This window comes from Lactuca serriola, chromosome 5 (genome assembly GCF_051521515.1).
Source record: "Lactuca serriola cultivar US96UC23 chromosome 5, Lser_US96UC23_V15, whole genome shotgun sequence".
Taxonomy (NCBI): Eukaryota; Viridiplantae; Streptophyta; class Magnoliopsida; order Asterales; family Asteraceae; genus Lactuca; species Lactuca serriola.
In genome coordinates this window covers 275,137,109-275,161,276 of record NC_136412.1, presented here as the reverse complement: position 1 = coordinate 275,161,276, position 24,168 = coordinate 275,137,109, and the positions used below count along the sequence as shown (strand labels likewise).

Genomic DNA, 24,168 nt, shown 5'->3' with positions numbered 1-24,168 from the left:
AGTCTCCTTTATTTAATTAAACTCTTTTAGCCACAAAATTAATTATTGACTGATATTAATTAAACTATGTGATTTCTCCTTTAATATATTATTCATATAATATATTAATAAATCGTAATAACCTCTCTCTCTCTCTCTCTCTCTCTCTCTCTCTCTTTCTCCATAAATCATCCTGTCAAGTTGCTTTGGTGAAGGCAACCCAAAATGACCATGCACAACCAGGTCAAGTACATACTAAATATATTTACGGGCCTAGACACTAATCCAACAGTATGTTGGGCTGGGGTGTGACAACCCAAGTTGTCCCGTTACATTTCCCCGTTACCGTTAACGAAATATTCCACTGTATAAAAGTTCCGTTAATTAGAGGGCGTCAATTTAATAAACATTCCATTGGTTTACATTAGTATGTCGTTAAGTCGTGATAAAAAGAAATAAAAACACATAACACCCATTTCCATTTATTTGGAAAATGTTAAGTTTTATTGTCACGACCACTAAATCGGGTGCGACCAAAAGCCCCGTTTAACGGCAGTATTGGGTAGAATTCCACTAAGCTCCAACTCCCACCCATATATAAGGGGGAGTAAACTCCATTTGAGCTCTTTCCACCCTCTCTCTCTATACTCTCTCTAGACCCGTTTTCACCCCAAATCCGCAACCAAACGCTTCCAAATTATAAGTCCGCTTGCCCTAGCTTACTCTAAACAGTATGATTCATGTTTATAGCATAGAATTGGACTTGGAACATGTGTTTACGGCCAAGGAGCATGATTGGGCCATAAACACTTAATAAGTGGGTTTTTAAGCAATTTAACCCCTCCAAACCAACATTGGGACTTAGATACGACCTTATGGCTTGCAAATCCGGACTTAGAACACCCTAATCAAGAATTTTGGGGAGCAAATAGGATTTTACGGCCAAGGAATGAGCTTGGGCCGTAAACCCCTCAAACATGGGGTGTAAACTCATTTTTACATGCTTAAAAGCCATAGAACTCCACCAATAGCCTTGGAATAAATCCTAGAATCATCTAAAAATAGTTTGGGGACCTTAAACATGTCAAACACCCTCCATTTAGGAGTTTACAGCCAAAGCTTCCCAAGAAATAGCTCCAGGGCCGTAAACTCATAAAAACATGTAGAAAGGTGCCCTAAATTCATACCAAGGCTTAAGACATAAATTAGGGGCTTGTCCTTAAGGTTTGGATCAATTAAACACATCAAAATGAAGGGGAAAAAGGAGTTTATGGCCCATGTATGCACCAAGGCCGTAAACACCCCTAAATGTGCCAAAATGATAGTTTTAATCCCTCAAATTGGCATAACACTTCATTATAAATTAATAGCAAGGCATTAGGGGCTTTAAACTTCACAAAACTCAAGGAATGAGAGTTTACGGCCGTAAAATCCCTTAGGAGTTGTACCCAGGCCGTAAACTCCAATATGATGCCCTTAGAAGCCTTAAACCCACTCATGCCTTTTTGGAAAAGTACTTAGAATAATTCCATGAGCAAGTAGAAGCCTTAAAACACCCTAGAACCCATCACCATGAGTTTATGGCCGTAAACTCATGGTGAGTAGTCCCTGGGCCGTAAAATAAGTTTTAAGGGTTTACTCTTGGAGAGTAAACTCCATTCCTTAGCCATACATACCTTTAGACGCTACCCGGGACACCCAAACACTTATCCAAAGTGTTTTCCGCTCCTGTGAGCGCGTATATTTGTTTAATTAGTATTAAATATACTAATTGTATGTGAACATATGTTATCATATGTTAAATAGGTCATTGTGTGTGTTCAAGTCCTTGCGTGACACCGAACGCCCAAACGGCACCTCCGTCGGACCTACTTACACCAGGTGAGTTCATACCCCTGAATGAACCTTTTAAATGTTTTCACATGTTTTATAGGGGGGGAATACAAGTTAAACATGCCAGTTATCATATCAATCACATGTGATTGATAGCCCGCATGCACAAGATTTTACCACTGTACACTGTTTTACCGAGTAGGACACTATAAATGGCTTTCAAAAAGGGTTTTCACTTGTTCAAGTTCTTACTTTTATTGCTTTACCAAAGTTCCATTTTCAAACTGATTTATGAAAGATTCCCAAAGATTTCTAAAGGTTTTCACACTTATTTTACCAAAGAATACAAATGCGATTTTCCTGAGTATAAAGGTTTTTCCAAGGTTTTCATGTACACTTTTACTTGTTAGTTACTGTTGCTTCACTTATACTTATTTTTAAACTCCTACTCGATAACGCTTTCACTTTGTGATGCGTTTATACTAGGTATTGTCTCTATTTCGCTTATACTTGTAGTCGCTTATACTTGATAGACACTCTTACTTCACCTATTGTTGTCTCTACTTCGTGATACGCTTATACTTGTTCGACACTCATACTTCACTTGCGACCGCTTCTACTTCACTTGTTCGACACTCATACTTCACTTGCGACCGCTTCTACTTCACTTGTTATACACTCCTACTTCACAAGAATCACTTCTACTTGATACACACTCAGTCGTAGTTAGATGTATGTCTGTGCTTGTATAGATGCATATAAATAATGATTGAAGGACTTAGGAAGGCTTGTCCGCCCTATTTCCTTTTCTTCGTTGAGATGTGGTCTGGTGGGATCGGATGTCCATCCGAAGGTCGTTTGATTCATTAATTATATATTATGTACACAAGCATAGACATACGGGTTTACTTCAGTCAGTTCAGTTAAGAGTCTCTACCTCTAGTTCAACACTTACATTAGAAACCCAGTAGTTGGAAGTCTCTACCCACTATTTGGGATGCATCTTCAGGACACGGCCTTCTCCGTCGTCTAGTTGGTAACCAGAGTCTCCTGTAGGGAGAGCGGACATTGTGTGTATAGATCTATACGGGATTGATAACCCTGCACCCAGACTGCTAGCTACAGTCCCAGCCTACCAAGCCAACAGGTGACAAATGTCACATTTTAGACGCTTGTAGGGCGTCTGGTACTCTAGTCAGTATGGTTACGAGTATCCCGGGTTACCTTATAATTCATGGCTTTAAGGTAATGGTATTCGCCAGCAATTTACACTGTATGCTGGTAACTCATTTTCAGAGTCACACTGTTTTGACCTTACAAGACGTATCTTTCATTTGATACTGTATGGGGCCTGTCTTCTCTGTTTTGACCTTACAAGACGTATCTCTCATTTGATGCTGTCTGGGGTCAGTATTTACTGCATTCACTGTATTTACTGTATTCACTGTTTCGGACCTTACCAGCTGTACCTTTCATTTGGTACCTTCTAGGGTCTGTGTCTCTATTTGTTAGACTGAACTAGGCGTGTCGTTCGTTTGATACTCTCCTGAAGTCTATGATTCCTTTGCCTTAGTCAGCAGTCCTCACTGCTGAGGCATATGTTATTCCCTGATGTCATTTGCTTTCCTCGATAATCAAATTCAGTATTTTGATAACGATAACAATTTAGGGAAAATAACTTTTTACCACATAACACTGACCAGTCTTGGTAGAAGACTACTTTTATTAAAGAAAATATAGGATTTTCTGGAAAGAACTCTAATACACAGTAAACACTTAAACTACTACTTTTATTAAAGTTATTTGAATGAAAACGTCACTAAATGCTTATGAATTCACCAGCATTTGTAAAAATGTTGATACTCGCTTTTCAAATAACTTGTATTCTCAGGTTAGCATTAGACAGGTACATCCCGGAGCTGTTGATGAAGATAGCTTAGTACCGCGCAGTATTTATTCTATTACTTGTATTACTTTGATGTATTAATGTAACCATGTAAAACTATTACTATTAATGCAATGTTTTGTTGTACTTTGATTACTATAATGCATGTGTTGTGATACTTGACATGACGTCATCCACCCCAGAACGTTTCCGCCGTTCCGGTTTTGGGGTGTGACATGGGGCCATTTTTATGCTAGGTTGGGCCCATTTATGTATGTTTGGTTGGGCCCATTTAGTTATGTGTTGGGTTGGGCCCATTTATTTGGTATGTGGTATGTTGGGGAACTTACTAAGCTTTTTGCTTATGATTTTGTGGTTTAACATTTTCAGGTACTTCTAGTTCGAAAGGGAAAAGCCCGAGTTGATTGCATTGCATCCACTAGAGATTTCACAGTTGTGATTTAATGAGACTCTGATGTTCCTTTTGAAACAATGATTGATATTGACGATCCTTTGTGATATATGTATTAAATGTTTTCCTTTTTAAAATTGAAAAAAATTTCTATGAGTTTTGGGACGTTACACCAGTAGGACGCAACATATCCTCTACAACTAAGAAATAAATAGAAGATGGAATATTATGCTTAATAAAAACATTGTTGTGTCCCCCACACAAATAATGCATCCAAACCTCACAACTAACATACTATAAGCATAGTCAAAAGCAAAATTATCCCATAAAGCTCTAATAGAAAATAATTCCATGGTCTCCAACATGGTCTTATGTAAAGGTAAGAAATTTACCTGATGTTTAATTTTTTCTTCTTTGGATTTTAAATACACCCTACCATGGTGTACCCCATAGTCCGCCCCACCGTAACAAAATTGTTTAGATCTTACATAAAACAAATCCCCACCTTTGACATATGGACTACAGTCTAAGGGTATCAAATTGGACAATTGTGTCGTGTTTTTACCTAACATAACTAATGTTTTATGTAACACAAACACGACACAACACGATGTCATGTTTATTCACATTAACACAAAAACGAGTTGATCAGAACACGACAGACCTGATACGACACGACAAATATAACATAATACAATTATTAGTTTATTTAATTCATACTTAAATCATATATAATACGAAAAACACGACAAACATATGCTAAATCGTGTCAATTCGCGTCGAATTTTGAACATGAACACAAATTCTAATTTCAGTTTCGTCCCAATTTTGTTTTGTTTCGTGTATTTTTGTCATGTCGTGTTATAGATTGACACCCTATCGTAGTCCAACACCATAGCCAAAAGATGGACCTTTACCACGGCCAACCTTTCATTTGAAGCCCAATGTGCACCGAGAAAGTGAGCTACATCCTCTTGTTCACCAACCGAGACTGACACAACCTTTTAACCATCCACTTCTATCGACAGAACAACAATGACCTTATCTTTCTTTCCAACGGATCTTAACTGACAACTATTCATTCGAGCCATCAATAAATAAGTTAATTTTAGAATAAACATAAAAATATTTGCCTTCATAATGTCAAATACCAAATTCATTTGAACTTATTTATACTAAGAGAATGTTATGATTAACATAATTTATATATTGCTAAAAAAGAAGACGGTAGGTCGAAAGTAAATATTGTTAGATGAATTTATAAATAACTTGAGACATGTAGGTGTAAATAAATATTGTCCATTTAATTATAATTGTACTAAAAAATCACATATACTCACTATTTCGCAAATAGATATTACCAGTGACATATGATATCTGCGAAATGGTCATATTAACTTTTTGTACATGGAAGATATCATTTTGCATATGTGATCTATGAAATAAACATAAATTTAAAAAAAATGGTAAACATCTCAAATGACATGGCATTGTTTTTTAAGATGATATCACCAATTTCATAGATGTCGTTGCAAAATTGATGACTATTTTTTACAAATTTTCTAGTTTTTGGTTGAATCTTGAAACCCAAAACCCAAAACTCCGAAAAATAATGAATAAAAAGTGCTCAATTTGTCTTCTCTATTATTATCCTAATTACGTCACCATTGATGATCAAATAAATTAGGGGTGTTCAAAATATCCGATAACCAAAAATCCGAACCTAAAAACCTAAAAACTGTATTGATTTTTATGTTAACCAAACCAGTATTTTTGAATTTTCGGGTTTGATTAACCGAAACGGTAAAATCTTTGGATTTTTTGTTCGGTTACGTTCATGCTTTATGCTACGGACGGTTAATCGAATATTTATTTTCTATTTTTTAAAATATTTTTTTTATGTTTACTCCTTTAAATTAATATCAAATTATTTCTTAGAAACCTTTAGTTACAATTAATAATCGTCATATTATTTATATTCTATTTTAAACCAATAATTGTCATCGTTAACATTTGTTATAAATATAGATATGTTGATATAGATTAAAATTGTCATTTGCATTTATTCATCATTGCACATAAGTGACTAAATATTTAATTATCTTTTCTCTATTAATTAAAAAATACGTTTTTATACTAGTCGATATTATTTTCCATATTCCATAGATATTTAATAATTCGTCATAATTTCATTATTAATAAAAACAACAATATAATTAAACAAATTATATGAATTATTCTTTGTCATTAATTCATTTTTAAGAAATCTATTATGGGGTTCAACAATTTTAATATATTTTAATTAATTAGTAATGGTTAATTGGTTAACCGGATAACCGAACTGAAAAAATCAATTAACCGAATACTAGTTAACCTGAATTTTTGGTTTAGGTTTAAGAAATGAATGAACCGATAATTTCAGTTAACCTTTCGAAATATATTTTTGGTTCGGTTAACGATCCATGGACACACCTAAAACAAATATAATCTTTCAAAATAATTTGGTAATTTTTGATTCATGCACGTATCTACAAAAAACAACGCTACATATTTTAGGAATACCAACAACGTCCTTTTAATCTTATCTTATGCACTTGTTTCTAGTAATTTCATTAAATTAGTCTTATCTTTCTACTTTCTAGTATTTGTCATATCCGATTCCAACTATTTCTTTTCTTTAATTTTAGGTAAGAAAGATAAAAGGGTAAAGGGTGTTTGGGAAAACTTTTTAAACTAAAAAGTCATTTTTAGAAAATGGTTTTTTGATTTATGTCTTTTTTTCAAAAAAAGATATTTAAATGTGTTTGTATAAACTTTTGGGGATGCAAAAAGAAAAAAGCCAAAAATTAATAAAAGTCATAGATTCGTAAATTCTTAACAACCTTCTTTTTCTTCTTCTCAAAAAATTAATTTAAAAGATCTTTTGAAGCTATCAAACAACAATGGCGGAGCCAGGTTCAAAGTAAATGAGTATCCTCACAAAAAAAATCATGTAATATACAATAAGAAAAAAACAAAAACCGGAATTTCATTAGACATAAATTTAACCTTCCATAACAAAGTTATGTTTTAAAATTCACTTATTCACTCTTTTATTTTACGGAAGCGATTAATTGCAAAGAGTGATAATCGATATCTGTAACATCCGTTTCGATTCCGGTAATTATTTTTTTTATTGTTATAATAATAATAATAATAATAATAAAGTAATACCGATAGTAATAATACAATATTATATATATATATATATATATATATATATATATATATATATATATATATATATATATATCAATGGGGTAAATAGCAATTTCCAGAAACTGTTTTATTTAGATAAATTGGTTTAAGGGTAGATTCCGCTTATATGCTTAAACCTGAGTGGTCAATTGTGTCAAAACGTAATGTCTTCATCTGTTATCAAGAGATGACACAGCTGCGTATCAATGGTCTTTTTGCTCGATTTAAACATACAAATGTTCAAATCTTTGAAAGCCTCTTAACCATTACACTTAGTAACCTTCCCTTGGACCATTTGAATCGCTTCTCCCTCCCTCTTAGCTACCAAACCCGAGAGAAAAAGACTGAAAAAGAAGTGAGGCCGTCTAGGGTTTTAGTGGGGAAGTAGACACTTCAAGCTCAACATAAACAAAATATACTACTGAAAACTTTTAAGGGTATCCTGGGATACCCAGGCTCCAAGGTGGATCCGCCTATGGCAAACAACCTTTTAAACTTTTGACTAAAAAAACTAAAAATCCAAAAAAAAAAAAGAATTCAAAAGTAATGTCAAACATGAATAATGAGTTTTTCACTTCAAAATAAAATTTTCATTCTCTAATAAAAGAATAGTTTTATTTTCCTTTTGATACATGTCACTATATTAAGCCTAATAATTAATATATATTTTATTTTCCTTTCGTCATGTGTCACCGTATTATGTCTTTTAATTAATGCATGTCAGTTGTCAACCTATTGATTATCCATTTTAAATTTCTTACTATAATTACATTAAATTAATAACATTAGGATAAAAATTAAAATAAAATTAATATAAATTATAAATTGATATAATTTTAAATATTTATTTAAATCAATGATTATAATTTTATATAATTAAAAATATTTTTTTACTTAATAATTTATTTAAAACAAATGATTAATAATTTTAAATTTTTTTACTATTAAAATTTAATTAATTTTATAACCATAATTTTGAAGAGTCATACACATAAACAATTTGTTAGAATCTTCTATCATAAGATTTGGAAATGAGGTGGGGTTGGGTTAAAGGACATGAATATGCCACGTACTTGAATGAAAAACAAAGCAAAAGGTGTAAATAAGTGTGGGTAATAATAGATCGATGGTTCAGTTTAGGGCTTCAAAAGAAGCTGCTTCTACATCATCATCATATCTGGTCTTTTTTAATTAATTTCTGTAATTATTATTATTATTATTATTATTATTATTATTATTATATTTCTTTCATATCTGAAACATGTTGATTTACAAACAAGTCAAATGAATGGCCACCGGTTTTCAGGGGAAGATTCTATTTCTTTCTCCACTGTATCAAACCAAACCAAACAGATTATACACACCAACACTTCATTTTCTTTCCAACAAACGATTTGATTTTTGTGGTTCTCCTTTAAAGAACCTCTCAAGCTCCTTCTATGGAAGTCGTCCCTCGTCACTGGTACTTCCACTCTACTAATACCATACTTCTTTTTATCTATTACCATGCTTTCTGAAATTAGGCACATAGAAAGGGGTTGCTAAGAATTGGAGTATAATTTCAAAGTTGGAAGATGGTTGTTGGATCTGAAATGTTCTGATTCACGATGGGGTTACTGGAAGTGACTACATGCTGTAGAACCGAAAGGATTTTGATTGATTTTTACGGAGCAATAGGCGGGTGACATGGATACTTCATCTCAGACTGGTTCGCAGACGCAGAGATCAACTCCGGCCATCATTCCCCGGTTCTCCGGCGATACTGATCATGATCCCAAGGATATTAGCTTGAGACAGTGGTTAGACAACTCAGAAAGATCCATTGATCCCCTTGAAAACATGCATATATTTATGCAGATAGTGAAAATTGTGAGCCTCGCACATTCCCAAGGGCTTCTAGTTCATAACATTCGACCTTCCTGTTTTGTCATGTCATCATTTACTCATGTATCGTTTATCGAATCTGCTTCCTGCTCCGATTCGAGTTCAGATTCTGAGCAGGATGTATCAAGCAGCCAAACCGATTCTTACAAGAACTTGCCAAATGATTTTCGTAACACATCAGAAAACAAACAAGTTATTCTTAAACAAGAAAAAGAAGTAGAAGAAGAAACGAAACATGTGTTTCCCATGAAACAGATTTTACATATGGAAATGAAGTGGTATACTTCGCCGGAGGAGGCTGCCGGAGGTCCAACTTCTTGTTCTTCTGATGTTTATCGACTCGGGGTTCTTCTTTTTGAGGTATGTACGTCTTATGACTTGGCCTTTAAGTTTACACTATGGGTTATCTTATTCTATAACCCACGTTGGGTTTATTTCCATGAACAGTTATATTGCCCTTGTAGTTCACCAGAAGAAAAGAACGCAACCATGTCTACCCTCAAACACCGCCTCTTTCCTCCACAGTTTCACTGCAAGTGGCCAAAAGAAGCCTTCTTTTCCATGCGCTTACTGCACCCTGATCCAGCTAGCAGGCCAAAAATACAGTCAGTTCCCCTATTAATTGTTATTAAATTGTTATTCATGGTTATTAAATTGTTGTTCATTGCACTATCTTTCAGTGAAGTGTTACAAAGTGAGTTTCTTAGTGAACCTAAAGAAAAGTTGGATGAAAGAGAAGCTGTGATAGAGCTTGAAGAAAAGATAATGGAGCAGGATATGTTGCTGGAATTTCTTTTAGAGGTTCAACAGAGAAAGCAGGAAGCTTTAGATTACTTGCATAGGGATATTACATTTCTGTCTTCTGATTTGCAAGAAGTTACCAATTCTCAAACATCAATTAGAAAAAAAGGAGGGTCTAATTCCGTTTTTGAGGTTTCGCCTTCTCAAAATGACAATTCCAGAAAACGCATTAGAACACAAGAAAATCAAGAAAATGGCATCCCCAAATGTTCAAGATTGATGAAAAACTTCAAGAAACTAGAATCGGCCTACTTTTCAACTCGACATAAAACATCCAAACCAAATAGCAATCCATTCTTGGAGGGACTTTCAAAGTACATGTCATACAATAATTTAGAAGTGAAGGCAGAGTTGAAACAGAGTGATCTTTTGAATTCTTCAAACCTTGTATGCTCGTTAGGATTTGATCGTGATGGGGAGTTTTTTGCAACAGCGGGTGTAAATAAGAAAATCAAAGTTTTTGAATACGATTCAATCTTGAATGAGAATCGCGACATTCACTTCCCTATTGTTGAAATCCCAACTAGATCAAAACTAAGCAGTATTTCCTGGAATCGATACATCAAAAGCCAGATTGCATCAAGTAATTTTGAAGGTCTTGTGCAGGTAATTAATTATAACCCAAAATCATGTCTTTTACACTATATAATTTGATATAATCATCAGCTTTTTAATTCGAAAAATATCAGATTTGGGATGTCACTCAAAATCAAGTATCCGCAGAAATGAGAGAGCACGCAAGACGTGTCTGGTCTGTTGACTTCTCGGTGGATCCCACATTGCTCGCGAGTGGGAGTGATGATGGTTCTGTTAAGCTTTGGAACATTAATCAGGTAATACTGTCTGCTGTCTGCTGTCTACTGGGTAGTGTCTGGACACTTAATAAGTTGTTTTTGTTATTGGTGCTGCAGGGAGGGAGTATTGGTACGATTAAAACGAAGGCGAATGTGTGTTGTGTTAAGTTTCCATGTGATTCTAGTAATTTTGTTGCATTTGGGTCAGCAGATCATAGAGTATATTACTATGATCTACGAAATTTGAGCATACCACTTTGCACATTGTTTGGACACAAGAAAACCGTTAGTTACATCAAGTTTGTAGATTCAAAAACTCTTGTATCATCGTCTACTGATAACACAATGAAGCTTTGGGATTTGTCAGACTGCACATCTCGAGTTCTTGATCGCCCACTTCGGTCATTCACTGGCCATGTCAACATGAAGGTATCACTTAATTCCATCATGGTTTTTGAGTTGATCCCGACTTATTAGACTAAATAAATTCATAAATATTTTTTTTTGTGTGTGTGTGTTTTGCAGAATTTTGTTGGTTTATCTGTTTCGGATGGCTACATTGCTACCGGTTCAGAAACAAACGAGGTACTTCCCACATTTGGATGCGTTTGTTACATGGGACATGACTGGACTGGACTGAACAAACTTTTTTATTTTTATTTTTATGATAAGGATGAGGAGGACATTCACATCTTTTACAGATTCCCAACTTTTTGTGTTGGACAAAAAGTTGTAATCTTTGTCTGATTGACTGACTAATATGATGTCTTGTCAGGTCAAGGTCAAATGCAGTACAACTTGTTTTGTCATATCATGTTGATGTGTTGTTTGTTGACATGTGAATAGGTATTCATCTACCACAAGGCTTTCCCTATGCCTGCATTGTCATATAAATTCAAGGCCACAGATCCAATATCGGGAAATGAAGTGGATAGCAATGAACAATTCATTTCATCTGTTTGTTGGCGAAATCAGTCCTCCACTTTAGTTGCTGCAAATTCTATGGGAAATATCAAAATCTTGGAGATGGTTTAGTTTTCAAATTATACAAGTTTTAGGATTAGGGGGTATATGCAGATCTTTGTGTATAAAACTCAGTAGAGAGGTAAAACATGGGGGGAAAAATCATATTCATGTATATAATTTGTATACAACATTTTGTTTGGAAAAATTATTCTCTTAGATATATAATGCTTAAAGAAACACTCATATATAGTTGATCGGATTAAGTAGTTCATTAGTCATGACTTTCTTTACTTAATCGCTCTTTTCTTCATTAAGCCAAAAAAAAAAAAACCGTATATGCTTGTATAATTTATTAGATTAATTTATGAAACAATGCCTTAAGATATCCCAACGTGGGGGTTTAACCATGATTTGAAGGAAAGATGATAGATACGGCGTTCAATGGTTGGCCAATTACATTTTCTATAAAACAACACTTAATTTTTTTAAAATAGTTTTGATAAACCAATAAGAATAATCTAAAATTAAATTAAACAAAAAATTCAAACCTCTTTATTTTTGTTTTATGTAGTGTTTTTTACCTTTTTATTTATTAAAAAAGTAATAACTAGTTTAACTAGTTTTATTAATAAACAATTAAAAAACTAATTAATCGAAAATTACATAACAATCTTCATAAAATGAGTATTTATTTATGTGATTTGTAGTTTAGGTGTTAGTTACTCTATCATAATATTTAATTATTGTATTTTGTAGGTATTGTACCTTCAATATTATTTATACAATTCATAGCATTTTAAACTTGCAATCCAATAAACTTTATAGAATTGAATGTATCTTATATAAAAGAATGTTGGTGTAACTTTAAAAAGTTGAATTGTGGTAATGGAAACTCAAAACAAATAACAAAAAAAAAACGTCGCATATTCAATCAAATTTAATCCTTTGATGGACAACAAAAATGCTATAGCATATGGCATATAGTAAAGTAGTAAACACTAATTCCGAAATCTACATAAAAAGCATATCATCTATCGACATTGACTTTCATTAAACTTGGGTTGTTCAAGTAACTTGCGTATAAGCTGACTCAGCCTTTGACCACCTAGACCCGGTTTAATCCGTGTTGGTTTCCCCACCTTACTGCATTTAGGGTCACCCTTACACCACCCACCAGGTGTGAAACTCCCATTCTTCCGGTGTAACAACATCTTATCAATTCTATCCAAAACAAGACTATTTTCCTTAAATTTACGCCCAAATGCGGCCCCACTTGCTATCATTTTGGTTGTGTCATTTAAGGTGAGTACATGAGGATGCTGTTTTGGAGGAGTGTCCCATGAAATATAATGCATATCATGGTTTACTACTGTTGGAATAAATTCCGGGGAATTGCAGATTACTGTTTGGAAGTAACCTTCTGGAGAAGACACAAAATTTGTGTAGTACATTAGTAAAGTTCTTGGTAGATTGTCCCATCCCCATATGCAATATTCCACAAATGATCGCGATAGAATCATCCATGCCGATCCTAACACAGTATCAACATCAATATCAGTATCAGTACCAGTAGTATTAGCATGTAACATAATACATACCTGTAAATAATTTAAAGGTTGTCGGGAGAGCCCTTCTCGGTTGCACCCAAAAGATATCGGACTTTGTGTTCTGGTATAGTCCGGGGTCCACCATCAACGGCATTGCCCTTTTGTGCCTGCATAAAAACTTAGAAATGTAATAACCGGCCCCACAGGGATAGTGTGTAACTTTGGGTTAATATACAGTTTATGCTTACTCTTTCCACCCTAAATGGCTTGTGTGCTCGATGAAGTTGAGGTCGCGTTTAAGATCACGAAATGCAAAAATAAGATCTGCAATGCAATTAAGTTGAAGAAAATGAAACCGATGAAATTGATGTAGAATTCAGATATGGGAAATGAAGAACAAACCATCTTGAGTTACGAGAGGGTAATCGGAGGCACTGAGGTTTATAAACCAATCCCAATCTTTATTCTTTTTAAGAAGAATGGCACATGCGTGAAGTGTGTTTGACACCATTGTTGGACCTCTGTATGTAACCATGTTAGCTTTTGAGATTATGTAAACGTTTCCGATTGCAGTAAAAACCGGATCGTTTTCGACCCGTGAAGCGAGTTCGATTCTTTCTTCGGGTGGGGATTCGAGATCGAGATGGAGAATGTAATAGTTCCATGGATGATACAGTGCTTGAAGTGTTCTCCATAGCTTGTTTAAATCCCCTTTTGACCCGGATACCAAATAAGCAAAACGAGGAAGAGGTGGAGGAGATGGAGGTGGGGATTGGATGTTTTCTTCAGAAAAATTCATGGTGGTTTTATTTGCAGAGATGCGAGGATTGAATGATGGAAAAATTGTTTTGTATGAGGAAGATACAGTGCCAAGATTGAAACATGTCGCGAAGAGGAAAAGAGATACGATTGAAGCCATGGCTATGGGGAACGCCCATCGTTTTTCAAAGTGAAGAGATTTTATCTCCTTAAGTCTGATCATTGTTGCTCGAATCCTGTAATTTCTGCTCATTTACATCATTTTTCTTCACGAATTTGTAACCGAATTAGTCCCACAAGATGTTCAAATACGAACCAACGCCTGATTTAATCGGATTCTCAGAAGTCAAATCTGCAGCGGTTAACATCAAGAACACTAAGTTCGATTTTTCTGAATTTGTTAAATAACTGAATGATATTATGCAAGATAACTAAATCGATAAAAACAATAAAGAATTCCGCTAATAAGATCAGACAAAACAGATAGCAACAAAAATGGAATAACGTAAACACGGCAAACACGTTATAAATCGATAAATCGAGCTCAATTTACACTTTAATTCTCAATCACGTAACGAAAAACTTAAAACCCCAAACCATTGAACAGTGTAGTCAACGGCTCAACGCATAGTCGTCATTGTTCATGGAAATCAATACTAAAACCTAGTGAAAACTGTATGCATATCGAGATTAACATAGACCACTCATTTCTGATCCTAAAAACTGTTTTGATTTTGTAATCAAAATCGGAGCTCAAAAACGCCACACCGATTCAATAAAAACCAAATTAAGCAAATCCGTTACACTTAAATCGAAACTTACTAAGTTCGTCAAGAATTTAAAGGAAGATTTACCTGGTTGGGGTTTCAGTCTGTCGGTGGAGACAATATTGTGCGCAAAAGTAATAACAGTGAAGAACAGACGGGGGTTTATGGATTGTGGGAGAGAGAAGATGAAGAAGACGCGGGGTGTTTGTCTGATTTGATTTTGTTGGATTAGTTTTTCTATATTTTGGGAAATTCCTTTCAGATTACGAATAGTTTTCTCTGCAATTCTGTGATTTTAGTGTTTGCTAATTGCTACAGCTGCTATATGAATAATATAATGAATTGCTAGGATCGACACGACATCATCGAGTTTTGTAAAATTTAAGGACCGAGTTATATCACAATCTTTTACAATTAATAACGGTCAACTTAATTTTAATTTCAATTAAATGTCCATCACTTATAAAAATGTTTCTAGTTTTCACATTATTATGGCAAATTTTTAACTATTTTGATTTTCTGAAAGCAAAATTTATCAAACAGTAAAGAACGTATCCAAATAAATTTTTTATATTTTTATTATATCAGCTATTTTTTATTTTTATTTTTGGATTTATATGATAAAATGTTTTCTAAAGATAATATTTTTGGATTTATATTTTTTATTTTTATTTTTGGATTTTTATTATAACCTGAAAGCTCGTGGAAGAGATATGAAACAACTTAATCATTCGTATTAGTAAAAGGAAATAACTAAAGGAATACTGAGTGACACATAAAACAAATATCCAAATAATCCATTGAGTTGCAATGATAAAACAACAATGTTGATTCGAGTTACTTCTTCGATAGATGGAAGACTAAGGATTTAAGACCAAAAAATCAAAAATATCCAAAAACAATGATATTTACTTCTTTGTTCGATGACAACTCATATATAAATATATTTAAGTCTAAGCTTTCATGCAAATTGTTTTTGTATAAGAAGTAATATCTATCCATTGATTGTTGAATATTACAATTTTGTTGTACTCTTTGGCAACGGGAGAAGTTAATTTTTTTGTTATGATAAAAGTGATAAATAATTTATTTTTGGTGATAAATAAAAAAAATTCTACATTTTTTATGACTTTATGAATATATTATACTTGTTAATTTAAAGGCTAACTTTCATAGAAGTCATTATAGTTTGGTTTTTTATTTTTTATATGTTTAACCGTTATTTTTTTTGGTTTAACAGATTTTTTTTGTCAAAAAGAAAACACTCTAAATCTTTTCCATTAATTAGCTTCAATAAAACAAATGAAAGGTTTTTTTTTTTTTTTTTTTTTTTTGTAAAATCATTAATGAGCTGCATTAAAACAAATGGAAAATTGTTTTTTAGTTAAATATGATTTTTTTAATAAAAAAATAAAAAAATATATAAACTTATCCGAATGGTTAAACCAAATAAATTCCAAATATAAAGACTTCTTTAAAATTCAAAGTTTTATACAATAGTTTATTTCTAAAATAAAAACAGACTCTTAATGATTAAAACAAACAAAAAATCAAATGGTAAACCAAAAAGAAACAAAACTAAATATAGTATGAAATTTGATGGGTTTTAGTGGACAAAATATTTTTGTTTTTGGAATGTATGATTATGTATGGACTAAAAACCAACGTCGACTTGATGAAGAAGTAAATTACGGCTTTGCCCTTCTCAAGTCTTGATCCAATTGTTTTTTTTTGAAACGGCCAATCAATTAAAACACGACCCACGCCTACCAAGCAGCTAGACGGGATGAAACATCGGGAAAACAAAGAGTATCAGATACAAACAATGGAAAGGAGAAATACACTACAAAGTCCAATTTTTAATACCCAAACTACTCCTATGTTTAAATCAAAGGAAAACCAGAAAAATAATCTCGTCGGTAATTCGGACATCAGAAGAGAGGTGTTTGTTGAAAACCCGAGGGTGGGTGGGGGGCATATTCCCCATACGGGTCAAATGTATCTTGCACATATCTTGTAAGCCAAAACGACGGGAAATGGTAATGACCACCAAATGGTTATAATACTTCTAGTATGTTTTAAATTTAATAATTATCTTAAATTTTGAGTTTTTACTTTTATTATTTTATTTAAGTATTTTCCATTTACATTATAATTTTAAAATCAGATGACTTTTTACTTCTTTTCTGTTTTAAGATAATTTATTCCAAACTCAAATCAAAATCAAATATAAAAGTGGGTAGAAGTCATTAATGGAGTTGAAAACCATAAACGGTAATTAAATTTTCAAAGTAAAATTTTGGTTTTCAATCTTTAACAATCTATGTGTATTTACCAGATAGCTTTTGGATCAAGACTCGAGAAGGGCAATGCCGTAATTTACTTCTTCATCAAGTCGATGTTGGTTTTTAGTCCATATACATAATGATACATTCCAAAAATAAATATTGTGTCCATTAAAACCCATCAATTTTCATACTGTATTTTTGTTTTTTTGTTGTTTTGGTTATATATATATATATATATATATATATATATATATATATATATATATATATATATATATATATATATATATATATATATATATATATATATATATATAGGTAGGTTCCGTTGAGATTAAAAATAAAATAAAGATCTCGAGATTCAACCTCAGCCATGTATTTCATATCTGCCGCTCTAACCCTTTGGTGTACCGGCACGGCAGGTCTGGTGTAATCATAAATGATTATACAGTGTCACCCGTTCTTTTCTCCTCCGCCACCACCCCCACCACCGTAACCGCCACCGCCACCACCACTATCACCACTTCTGATACCAATCGACCACACCATTATCACCTCCATTATTTATACCACTGCCATCTTTGTCACCACCACCTCTTATGCGACTAACTGTAATAATCATTTATGATTACTCAATCTGTGAACAGACATATATGTATAATCATTTATGATTATGCATATACATATAAATATGTATAATCCTGTATGATTATACCTCTCTGTCATATAATCATTTATGATTAGATATACATCGTTGCTGCTGGTACGCTGAAGCATTAGAGCGACAAATGCGAAATATGTGGTTGAGATTTAATCTCAAGATCTCTACTTTTTTTTTTATTCTCAAGTGAACCGTCCCATATATATATATATATATATATATATATATATATATATATATATATATAGAGAGAGAGAGAGAGAGAGAGAGAGAGAGAGAGAGAGAGAGAGAGAGAGAGAGAGAGAGAGAGAGAGAGAGAGAGAGAGAGAGAGAGAGAGAGAGAGATTGTTTTTTATATTAGAAATAAACTATTGTATAAAACTTTGAATTTGGATGTCTTATCCTATCTGACTTATAAAAATCCTATGTGGAAACATGTTTGTTATCACTCTCGAGCCTAATAAATTAAACGGGCCGGGGTTAAACTAAATAATGTGCTGCGGTGGGTTAATGTCCACTGCGGCTTTACGAACAATTACGTGATCAGTGACCCAATCCGTATTGACTTTCAGCCGTACGATTTTGGTAATAAGTAAATGAATATCTGCTTGGCCGATCACCAACCACCGATATTTAGTTGGCTGCACCATTATTCCGTGGTCCCCACCGCGTAATGCGTTTTCTCCACAAAACTATTTATGTGCTACTCCTCCATCACTTAATATCTATTATGCAGACATAAATAAATGCGAAAATTAAATGTGCGTTGGATGCACGTCTTTTTCATTACATTTTTAGATTTTTTTTGTGTATTTTAAAATTTGAATATTTGGTATGTTTGGAAAGATTTCAGTTTAGAGTTATTTTTTCTGTCAATTATATAAATCTTTTATCATATCTCCCTATATTAATAAAAAAACAGTTTTTTTGCCATGTATCGTTATATTATACCTTTTAATTAATGTGTTGCCCTCCGTCCTAATATTATTGTCCACAGACAAAAAACACACAGATTAAAAAAAACATTAATTACCACTAACTTTATATAATAAAATGACAGTTTTATCCTTACTTTGTATTTAATGTTTCATTAAATACTTAGTTGGTTAGGTAATAATGAAGGGTATTTTGATAAAAATATTATTTATTTTTAGAAACGAACTATTATTTTGGGACAAACCAAAAAGGAAAAATTGACTATAATTTTGGAAGGGAGGAAGTATTATTGTTTTCATTAATTCACAAATAAAAAATGTCTAATATATATGAAAAATTAATTTTATATATTTATTTGAATCCACAATTATAATTACACATAACTAATAAAATATCTCTTAATTAATAAATTATTTAAAATAATTGATTAATAATTTTGAGTTTTTACTATAAAAGTTTAATTAATTTTATAATTGTGGTTCCCATAGGTTTTAAACTAGTATATAATCAACAAAACATGTTCAATTTACTTGTTTAGTTGTGAAACGTTTAATAACAAGTTAGATGGTAAACAAATTGAATGATAATTGCATTGTTTGATAATTATTTGGCAGAAAGTTTATCTATTTCTAAATGAAAATATTACAGATTTTCTTTTCCGTTGTTTAATTAGTTAAAGGAACGAATGTTCACTGGTTAAATAAACACATATTCATAATGGTCTCTTTCTTTCTTCACGTTCGTGAAGGTTCATTTATATTCATTTGTAAACATTCGTTTAGACCATACGGTATACTCTCAACGAGAGCATCCGTGATCCATGTGGCCACGAGAAAATTTTGTGCACACCACCCCGATAAATCGTGGTCGGGCGTGGTCGTTGTGCCTCATGTTGTCGACGACGATTTTAAACGTGAAAGTTAATTGGTGATTGCTTTCTCGACCGTTGAACAACCATTTGGCCTTTTTTTCAAACTCAATTTAATACATATAAATAAAACCTTCTATTTTCACCAAAAGTTACACCTTCATTCTCTAAAACCACAAAACACATGCACATGGATTTCACAAAACACATGGAATTCTTAAAAACTTTTGACTAAGATGACGACGTAGAATTCGTCGAGACATTCTTCAACGTTGTGCAACACATTCACGACGAAGAAAGTTTGAATGTTGCTCATACAAGGGCGGTCGTCAATCGTGATCGCCAAGTCGCACACGACTTATTGGTACATGATTACTTTGCCGATAATTGTCTTTATAATGACGACTCGTTCGAACGTCCTTTCCGTCTGAATAAGGCTATATTTTTACGTATTAGTAATGATTTAGAATCTCGTTATGATTTTTTCAAACAAAAACCTGACACTAGAGGAAGAATGGGTTTTAGTAGTATACAAAAATGTGTGGCTGCTCTTAGGTATTTGGGATACAGTATAACATTTGATGCATCTAACGAATACTTGAAAATATCCGAGAGGACCGCAGTTGAATGTGTAGATTGGTTTTCTGCATGTATGTATGAGGTTTTTCACGAACAATATTTGCGCAAACCTACTCAACGTGATATTGATAGATTATATTCGGCTCATGAAGAAAGACATGGATTTCGGGGTATGCTTAGCAGTCTAGATTGTACACATGTTGCTTGGGAAAAATGTCCAAATGCATGGCGTGGTCAGTTCACTCGAGGAGATATAAGTGAACCAATTATCATCCTAGAAGCTGTTGCATATCAAGATTTGTGGATATGACATGCCTTTTTCGGAGTAGTGGGGTCTAACAACGACATTAATGTTCTTGGCTAGTCTCTTCTTTTTAACGATATTTGGATCAACAAAGCACCTGATATGACGTTCACAGTGAACGGGCACGGGCACGCGTACAAATACATTTACTACCTTGGTGTTGGGATATACCTGGATTATTCTATAATGATGAAGGCATACTCGGTTCCTCGAAGTAAAAATGCAAAGTTGTTTACAGAAAACAGGAATCGATGAGAAAGGATATCGAGAGAGCATTTGGAGTCATTAAGCAGACATGACATGTAGTCAAATATGCTACAGGACTCTGGGATAAAGAAAGAATTAAACGAATGGTCCTAGCATGTATTATAATGCATAATATGATTATTGAAGATGAAGGTCGAGCGATTTGCACATATGATCTGAACGATGTTGTCATTCCAATTGGGGAGTTCGTACCCAGAACGAATGAGTTTTTAAAGCGAGTTGTTGAAATTCATAACAGTGAAACGTGTTTCATTCTTCGAGAAGATGTCGCGGAATATTTGTACCAACGTAACATGAACGAAGATTAGTATTTTATATGTTTGTTTGTTTTAATTTAATTAATGTAATGTTTTTTTATTTCTTGATTAATTAAGTAATGTAATTTGAAGTTGTAATTTTATTTTTATAATTAATGAAAAACTAGTTAAAAAATGAATGTTTTTTAATTATTAAAAATATAATTTTGTTGTATTTTTGAATTAAAAAAAATAAAAATAATGATGTGGAGTGGTGTGTTAGTGATATGTATCCCATATTAGTGGTAGAGGAATGTGGTGCTAATGTGTCACCCACCACATATGTGGTATGTGGTGGGTATAACAGATGGTCTTACATGAAGTTAAGTTTGTCTATAACGATCATTAAGTTAAAATCTTTGAATTTAATTGTTACTTGTCATTCTTTATGTTGTAATTATGATCAAAGTAGTTTCTAATTGTCTCATGATAGATGTTGTTGTATGACGATGTAGTCGAAGCTAAATGGGGTATCCCTTTGGATATTAAGAAGCTAAAGGGTGATGTTTTTTCGAGTTAACATTGTGGAGATAATATTTAAATAAATATGATGATATAGACTCCATTTTTGAATTATTTATGTGTTTTTGTGTGTTGGTATTGTAGGATTTGTGTATAATCATGTTCTTATTAACATATCTTTTTTTATTTTAGACACTCAAGTCCTCATTTATACTTATTTTTGTTTGTTTATGCTTGTTTATGTTCGTTTAATATTAACATATGAACACAATAAGATTGTTAAATGACAATCATTAACAAGAAAATTTATTCATTTATGTGTTCGTTTCAATATTTGTGCGTTTGAACTTGAATAGACAAACATGAATAAACCATTGTTCGTGTTTGTTTATAGCCTTATTAGTCACTTCACTTAGAGCTTTAATTTCATTTAGCCATTGAGAAAGATAATTGCATGTTATATTGGGTTGTCATACTTTGTGGAATATAATTGACATATTTAAAATCTAAAATTTTATAATGGGATTGGGAGATTCTTGATTAGGTTCGGGTGTCTTGGAAGGGAGATTGTTGTATGATATGAGATTTTTTATGGTGCTTCTCGAGTTATTGGGTTTGATCTATGTGTTGTCAAGGAGCGATTTCGAGGGCAAAATCTAATTCAAGTGGGGGAGAATTGTAACACCCTCGAATCCTGGATGAGAAATTTAAGAGTTAGAATGCACTTTGGAGGACCTACTCAACGAGTCGGTTGGTCCCGACTCATTGTGTAGGGGTTGAGCTGGCTACGCGAGTTATGAAGCCTACTCGTCGAGTCGAAGGGATGGACTCAACGAGTTGAGTCTTTATTGAGAAAACCTTAATTTTAGGGCTTGCACCCTATTTAAAGGCCCTTAAGCCCTTATTTCCACCTCCCTGACCATTTAGACACACTGAGAGAAGCCTTAGACGAGCTGTAGTCGTTGTGAGAGAGAGAAAGGCTAAAGACCTTGTGTTCAGGTGCATTTTTAGAATAGGATTGAAGAGCAAGAAGGTTTGGAACGAGAAGAAGCTTTAGATCCAGTGTTCTTTTGGTGCTAGCTGTCAATTGGAGGTAAAAAGATATCTCCTTGATCATTCCTTTTGTTATATATCTTTCTAGAGATTTTTAGGGCATTATCCCATTCATCTTTTGATTTGGAGTTGCTGAACTGGTCATGGAAGTTGAGACTACAAATATGATGTATATGAGTCCCTATGAGCCCAAAGATTCGAGATTTATCAATATTTGGGCAAGTATTCAAGCATAAAGACCTTTATGGAGCTTGTTTTGGCATTTTGAGCCCTATATGCCATGCATGAACGTAAAGCTTGCAACTTTACGTGATGATTCGACATTAGGAGACTAGATTCAGAGTATGAGACCTTATTTCTATCCAAAATCGTATGAATGAGAAAATAGACTTAAGGGACTTGACGAGTCAGTTAGGGTTTACCCCGATGGTTTGGACGCGTTACAGACTCGACGATATAGTGAGACAACTCGACAAGTGGAGAGGGCTTACCCGTATTTGGATTCAGTGTGGACTCGGTGAGTTGATGAGATAACTTGACGGGTAGGTGGCATTCCCTGGTCTTCTGGACGTTCCATGGACTCGACGAGTTGGTTAGCAACTCGGCGTGTAGAAATCGGGTTTTTGCAATTTTACTGAGTTATGAGGGACTCGACAAGTTCATGAGTTGTACTCAGAGAGTTGAGTTAACATGAACTGTTGACTTGGGTGTGGACTTCTATTGACTTTTAGAGTTGGATCAATTTTAACTTTTGACTTCCGTTGACTTTAGGGTTTTGGTCAACTGTGGATTTTGGAGGCCATGGAGGGGAGGAGATTTGATCAGCAACTCGAGTGTGGGATACATTGCTTTACTCTGCGAGTTGAGTCTTCTCACGATACATACCTGTGGGGTACTGCTGAGTGACTGGAGGGTCTTATTTGAGTTATGTGATATCATGCATTTTGTCTTTGTGATATATGCTATAGTTTTCAGTGCTTTACTGAGTAGGACTGGAGGGTCCAAATCGAGTTGTGAGACCGGAGGGTCTTCACTGTGACACATGACCGGAGGGTCCATACCGAGTCGTGAGACCGGAGGGTCCTCACCGATATGCATGACCGGAGGGTCCATGCCGAGCTATATCCGTGAGAGGCTTATTATTTGTGTATGTGGTATTTTGGGGAACTCACTAAGCTTCGTGCTTACCGTGTTGTGTGATATGTGTTTCAGGTACTTTTCAGGACCGTGGGAAGGCGTCGGCTGGATTGTACACACCAGTTAGAGATTATGATTTCGAGGATTCTGGGATTTTATCAATATTGTTGACTTATGTTTTGACAACTTATACCTTTGGTGGTTTTTGAGAAATGTGATAATGAGTTTATGTGATCCTAAAAATGAAAATTTTATTTGGAAAATTTACGGTGTTACAAGTTGGTATCAGAGCCTTGGTTTGAGGGATTCGGATGTACTCTCGGGTATGTTTGGACTCAAACTGAGGATTTGAAAAAAATTTCAAAAAGAAATGATTTTTCTACAACGAGTAAGAGTATAAAGAGAAAACGAGACGGAGTAGTGTGTACAATCAGCTAGAGCCCGAGCGGTGAT

The 24,168-nt window shown here is 33.8% G+C and overlaps 2 protein-coding genes across 3 annotated transcripts; one reads left to right on the top strand and one right to left on the bottom strand.

Moving 5' to 3' along the window:
* The first annotated feature begins 8,626 nt into the window (after positions 1-8,626).
* LOC145054365 (protein SPA1-RELATED 4-like) lies at positions 8,627-12,040 on the top strand. Of its 2 annotated transcripts, none has more exons than XM_079002529.1 (7): positions 8,627-9,590; positions 9,678-9,835; positions 9,911-10,637; positions 10,721-10,864; positions 10,943-11,254; positions 11,351-11,410; positions 11,672-12,040. In XM_079002529.1, exons 1-7 carry the CDS (start codon positions 9,033-9,035, stop codon positions 11,858-11,860), a joined length of 2,148 nt encoding a protein of 715 aa, XP_078858655.1. In that variant the 5' UTR covers positions 8,627-9,032; the 3' UTR covers positions 11,861-12,040. The 2 variants fall into 2 exon arrangements, with proteins under 2 accessions (XP_078858655.1, XP_078858656.1); XM_079002530.1 differs by having other exon boundaries at positions 9,418-9,590; positions 9,695-9,835.
* Positions 12,041-12,694: 654 nt separating this feature from the next.
* LOC145054364 (beta-glucuronosyltransferase GlcAT14B-like) lies at positions 12,695-15,229 on the bottom strand. The gene is made up of 5 exons (XM_079002528.1): positions 14,952-15,229; positions 13,741-14,449; positions 13,587-13,662; positions 13,390-13,505; positions 12,695-13,322 (listed from the first exon to the last, which is right to left on the bottom strand). The coding sequence occupies exons 2-5, from the start codon at positions 14,348-14,350 to the stop codon at positions 12,823-12,825; spliced, it is 1,302 nt and encodes a 433-aa protein (XP_078858654.1). The 5' UTR covers positions 14,351-14,449; positions 14,952-15,229; the 3' UTR covers positions 12,695-12,822.
* Between the last annotated feature and the right edge of the window lie 8,939 nt (positions 15,230-24,168).